This window comes from Ruditapes philippinarum, unplaced genomic scaffold (assembly GCF_026571515.1).
Source record: "Ruditapes philippinarum isolate M1 unplaced genomic scaffold, ASM2657151v2 ctg4436_1_1_1_1, whole genome shotgun sequence".
Lineage (NCBI taxonomy): Eukaryota > Metazoa > Mollusca > Bivalvia > Venerida > Veneridae > Ruditapes > Ruditapes philippinarum.
Window position 1 is genome coordinate 67825 of NW_026857946.1, and position 5285 is coordinate 73109.

The 5285-nt window shown below is 32.9% G+C and overlaps 1 protein-coding gene across 1 annotated transcript; it reads right to left on the reverse strand.

Annotated features, from left to right (window-relative positions):
- Positions 1-255: 255 nt before the first annotated feature.
- Positions 256-4916, reverse strand: LOC132751576 (uncharacterized). The gene is made up of 5 exons (XM_060741756.1): positions 4822-4916; positions 4359-4469; positions 2393-2581; positions 826-927; positions 256-347 (listed from the first exon to the last, which is right to left on the reverse strand). The coding sequence occupies exons 1-5, from the start codon at positions 4847-4849 to the stop codon at positions 256-258; spliced, it is 522 nt and encodes a 173-aa protein (XP_060597739.1). The 5' UTR covers positions 4850-4916.
- Between the last annotated feature and the right edge of the window lie 369 nt (positions 4917-5285).

Here is a 5285-nt window from a genome sequence, read left to right on the forward strand (position 1 = left end):
TACTTTTACTATACAAATCAAATTGGTCTGACAATGTTACAAATGTGGCAAAGCTGAGAACATATGTTACATTCAAACAAGACTATGAAACAGAAAAATATCTCATGTCTTCCTTAACTCAAGCAGAAAGGTCCCATTTAGCTCAATTAAGATGCGTATTCTTCCGCTCAAACTAGAAACAGGACGATACGTGGGATTACGTGTTGATGAAAGAATATGCACTCTTTGTACTGACAATGTTGTTGAGGATGAAACTCACTTTATATTGAAATGCTCTAGATACAACGATTTACGTGTTAATTTGATTTCTAAATGTAAAGAGAGTAGCAGTGACTTTGACAACATGTCTGATATTCAAAAACTAAGTTATGTGATACAAAATCAATATGTTAGCGCTGCAAAGTTTATTGTAGAAAGTATGAAAAGAAGAAGGTTATATCTTTATAAATGACCTGATGTTTTACATAATAAAAATTTACTTGAGTGTATTGAATCATGTTAAAATATCACCAGACATATTTGAAAATAACAAGAAATATAATAATATCTTAACATTGTTTAGAATTTATAGCTTTTGAAATTTTGATATGCTTTGCTTGTTTATATGGAATTTTGATGATTGACCACTGTATTTCCGATTAATTAATTTTTCTATGCTTTACATGTTTTATTGTGAATCATTTATATGAATTGTATATAGTTTAAAGTGACTTATAGGCCCAACGTGGCCGGGTGTTGTAATTTGTTATATGTATGTTTATTATATTGTACATAACACAATGTCACTATAATAAAATTTACTTACTTACTTACTTACTTACTTACTTGTACTGTTCAAGGTAAATGAAAGAGTTGTAATGTTCCCATGTTTAGTAACATATCCATACCCTTTAAAGTTACTTCGTTGAATTTGACTTTTGAAAGTATCTAATAATAAAAAAGAAAGGAAAACACGCACAAACAAAAAACGCACAAAATTCAAAGTTTGCCAGCATAATGTTTGGTTGTATTTTTTTTCTACAAATGTCAGTTTTTTTACACCATATGTCTGCGTATTGTTTTTTAATCATCAGTAGTGTATAAAACATATTTCAAGATCCATGAGCACTTATATCCAAAAAGTACATTTATCTGTTATATGTTAAATCAGTCTGTTAAGATAATAACAATTATGTCTTATCACAATTGGTGAAATGCACAAATACGAGTATCATATTCAAAGATAATTGATATATTACAAACATATGCAAAGATCCAGATGTGCACTATTCTTACAGTGATTTACAAACTTCGTAAGATTTTGGGTCATGGTAATTTTTCTGCTGTTTTTGCTAAAATCATTAAACGTTTTATTAAAAGAGGTTATGACCCTACTATTTTAAGACATACTGCATGTTTAGTGTTCAACCCTTTTACAGTTGGACACTACGCTTTCCTCTTTTGATTGCATCTGACGGACCAAGTGGGAGACTCTATGATGGATAGTTCGTAAAGCCCTTTGGGACTGAATTGTCTTAATGTTCGTCTTCTGCCTTGCTTCGTCGGGCCCTTGTAGGTGATTTTCTTGCTGCTCTGTCTTCCTTTAGGACATTGAGTACTTTTGTTATGGTCGTTTGGTTTACTTTTATATGTTTCTACATGATCATTTTAGTGTTTTACTTATTTAACCTTTTGTAACCATGACAACTGTTAGAATTTCACTTGGCGGGGATTCATTTTATTTACACTGTCTCGTTTATAGGAACATGGTGCACCATTAACCGGTTTAAACTCCCCAGCAGTCATTATTATGCTGCTGACCGTTCCAAGGCGGCGCCCCACTGTGTTCCTCAGATGTATGTCTATGTTGTTTCATACTGTTTTTGGTGACACTTTTGCTTGTGTCCCTTGTTGTTTTCTCGTCTACGGTAAGTATCTTCCCCATTGCCTCTAGTTTTTATTTCTTTGATTAACCTCCCCCCCTTCCCCCGGTCTCCTGTCCCCTTCCCCTTTGTGGGCCTATTATTATTTTCTTTGAATTCCTAACCAGTTACAAATTATTTATCATTTAATGATTAACGTGTCTTTGCCCTGTCCTTTTTATGTTTGGGGTCCGCCTGGGCTCCTTGCCATTGGGTTCTTGTTGCTTGGTCATATGGGGGTTGCGTTCATTGAACGCCGCCTTTCCTTGTTGATCTTGCTTATCATATTTTGTATGAAATGATAATTTTTTTGGCTTCGGCTTTGGTGTGGCCGTATGGAAGAAATGTTTGTAAGTTGAGAAACGGAAGAATTATCTTGCAAACGACTCACTTGATAGCTTTCAAGCATAGGGATATAGTGCACATCTAGATCACCGTTATGCATTTACTTTTTATCGATTCTTAATTTGTGATCCAAATGAAAAACTTACTATTATATTTGAATATCACATCACTACGTATAATATTCTTCCATAATTCAGCAGTAATTTGATTCACTTCTTCACTCAACGTGTCATTATAGGTAATCGGGAAACGTTGAAATTCAAAACATTTTTGCACATAAATGTTCCAACCAAGATATCTTACATCCTCAAATACAACATTGGATAAATTAGGATCTGAAAATTATGAGGAAAGTAAAATTGTTTGCTTAAAGGTAAACTGTCCTGACCAGACATTTTGTATCTCAGCAAAATCTGTTTTTCATCTCTACAACATGTTCTCAGTTGTCTCACAAGTTCATGTAAACCAACCAACCATTCAACGCACTTGTATTGTCAACATATTGGACACTTGATTTAAAATTGATGAAATAAGAAAAGTCAAGTAACACTTAATCTATTGTCGTCTGCCAATTTTGAATATTAAAAGAGTTAATTTAATTTTGTCGATGAAACTCAAGACTTATTGAAACAGATTTACAATACATTCTCATTAGAAAAGAATGTAATTCTTTGTATTCTTATATCTATTCTGTAAAGAAAGTAAAATAACCCTGTTGGACACACTCTGTATTGCCTCAAATAAAAACATAACAAAGGAACAACTGATATAGTAGTCTGGCCTGTCACAAAATAGATATTAATAAATGACATGTCGACTGTGTTTAAGTAAAACGTAATGAATACCATGTTAGAGACATTAAATCTTTTAAAAGGAAACATTAGTTCGTTTCCTGTTACTTTAATCATCCCCGTTTCAGTAATCATCCGTTTTTTTTCGCGTTCGGGGATAGGGGAGGTGACTACAACTAATAGAATCGGCACTCTAGGTTTGCATCATTATTCCAGAACACTTTGGTGCGCTTATCTCTATGTCAATATCAAAAATGAAGTGCAGCAAAAGAATTTAAAATATTTTTTTTTGAAATTACAAAGAAAAGTGTTTCAACATTTTATTTCAGTGTTGTGATATTTTTCTGGTCCATTGGTATCATTGATTCCAACACTTTTAAGTGTTACAATTGAGTACCGTTAAGTCAGTGCTTTTTCTAGGGTGGGGTGGGGGTGGACGTGAGGAATGTTGCACTTTTCATTATTCCTCATGTACATACTCAATCAACCCTGAGTCTGTAATATCATGAAATATTGTTGTGATTAATGCTTCCGAGGGATCACACATTGTCCTATTTTTTATACATTAACTTTATAATCGTACTATAATTGAGATTTATTAAATCAAATTATCTATCATAGCGTTAATTGTGTTAAACCGACACTAATTATTTAAAGTGATTGTAGAATATATACATTACATATCGACGAGCCTTAGAATCAAAGTCCCTGATAATATGAGAACACGTAGCCCTGCATACAGGGGTTGAAGCTTCGATAATAGAAAATCTTTACTGTTTACGATTATGTGTACCTTGTTTATAGAGTGTTTTCAGGGGGAAGATTGTTTGTGTATCAGGAAAAGCAAAAAACAGATAGAAATGTTTAATGTCGGGTTTCCATCGATCATACAAGCATATATGATATATTTGAACTAAACAGTCTCTAAGTGTTAAATGATATAATTGACAAGTTGATTATCGTAATGTTTGTTTGTTGTTAATTGGGTTTCACATAACACCGACACAGTATTAGTCAAACGGCGACGTTCAAGCTTTACTGGTGGATGAAGACCTCAGGTGCCCTTCCGTGCACTATTTCAGACACGAACGGGCACCTGGGTAGAACCACCGACGTTCCGTAAGCTAGCTGGATAGCTTCCTAACATGAAAAAGTCCAAAGTCCCTGTCGGGATTCGAACCCACAGCGGTGATTATCGTCATGAATTTTGAAATATATATTATGAACATGTTCACCACCTATAAAAACTAACTGATGCATCTTTTTTTAACTCAACACGCGAAAAGTAACTTTATTCTACATATCATAAAATATTATATACCTTTCGTACATAAAACTTTATACGATTTGCTGCACATACTCCATACACCTTTTGTGTTTTTTTCATAAGCAAGACAGTTGCCGTTGTTCTCGCTGCCTATTACAACAGTATCTGAAAGGGACACGGCACAGTTATGATATATACAATCACTGAACTATTTATATTTTTTATCGCTATTGGTCAATTCTAAACTAAACAACAAAAAGAAAAAGAAAAAAACAACAAAGATTTGTGTTCCCTCTGACGTGATTAGTCCAAAATTGCTGGTTAATACTTGGAAAAGTAGCTTTTTTTACAATTAATGATATTTACATCTCAAGCAAAATTACACAAGGAAAATTAAACGTTCATTCTCCTATAAAAATATTCATTCTCCTATAAAAATATTGAAACAATAATGATGCTTTAAAATGCTAATAAGTACATTGCAACAAAGGTAAAACATTTTAAGCTATCATGATACCCGTTTTCATCCTTTCATATATGGACATATAATCATCTCGTCCACCAGCTACCCAAGTTCCATTGGGTGAAATATCACATTTAGGCAGATTTATGTTCTTGCTATGTTTTTCGTTTAAACAAATACACTGCGACAAAGAAAACAAAAAGATCCACTCAATTCTTAATCAGCATTAAACGTTGTACTGAAAAAGTGATATCAGTTTCTTATCACTTTGTAAAGTTAGCACTATTTCGATATCAAATCACAATGATAAGCGTTCTCTTGGGTGTATCTATTTGCTACAAACATAAATGATATAGTTATGCTAATTAATTAAAACATTATTTCTAAACTTTTCACCCAATAAAATTTAAATAATTTAAATTATTCATCACACAAGACGATTTTTTTTTATTTCAACTTGTTGCTACCATGTTGTTTATTACCTTGCCTTTGTTTAACCCGACATATTTTGTATAAGA

Bases quoted from the DNA above. Each gene is read 5' to 3' on its own strand.
- LOC132751576 (XM_060741756.1), bottom strand. From the start codon at position 4,849: ATGTCCATATATGAAAGGATGAAAACGG. The intron at 2,582-4,358 runs GTATATAATATT...CATAATTTTCAG, and splicing joins TAAAGTTTTATGTACGAAAG to ATCCTAATTTATCCAATGTT. The intron at 928-2,392 runs GTAAGTTTTTCA...TTTTATTATTAG, and splicing joins TGTGATATTCAAATATAATA to ATACTTTCAAAAGTCAAATT.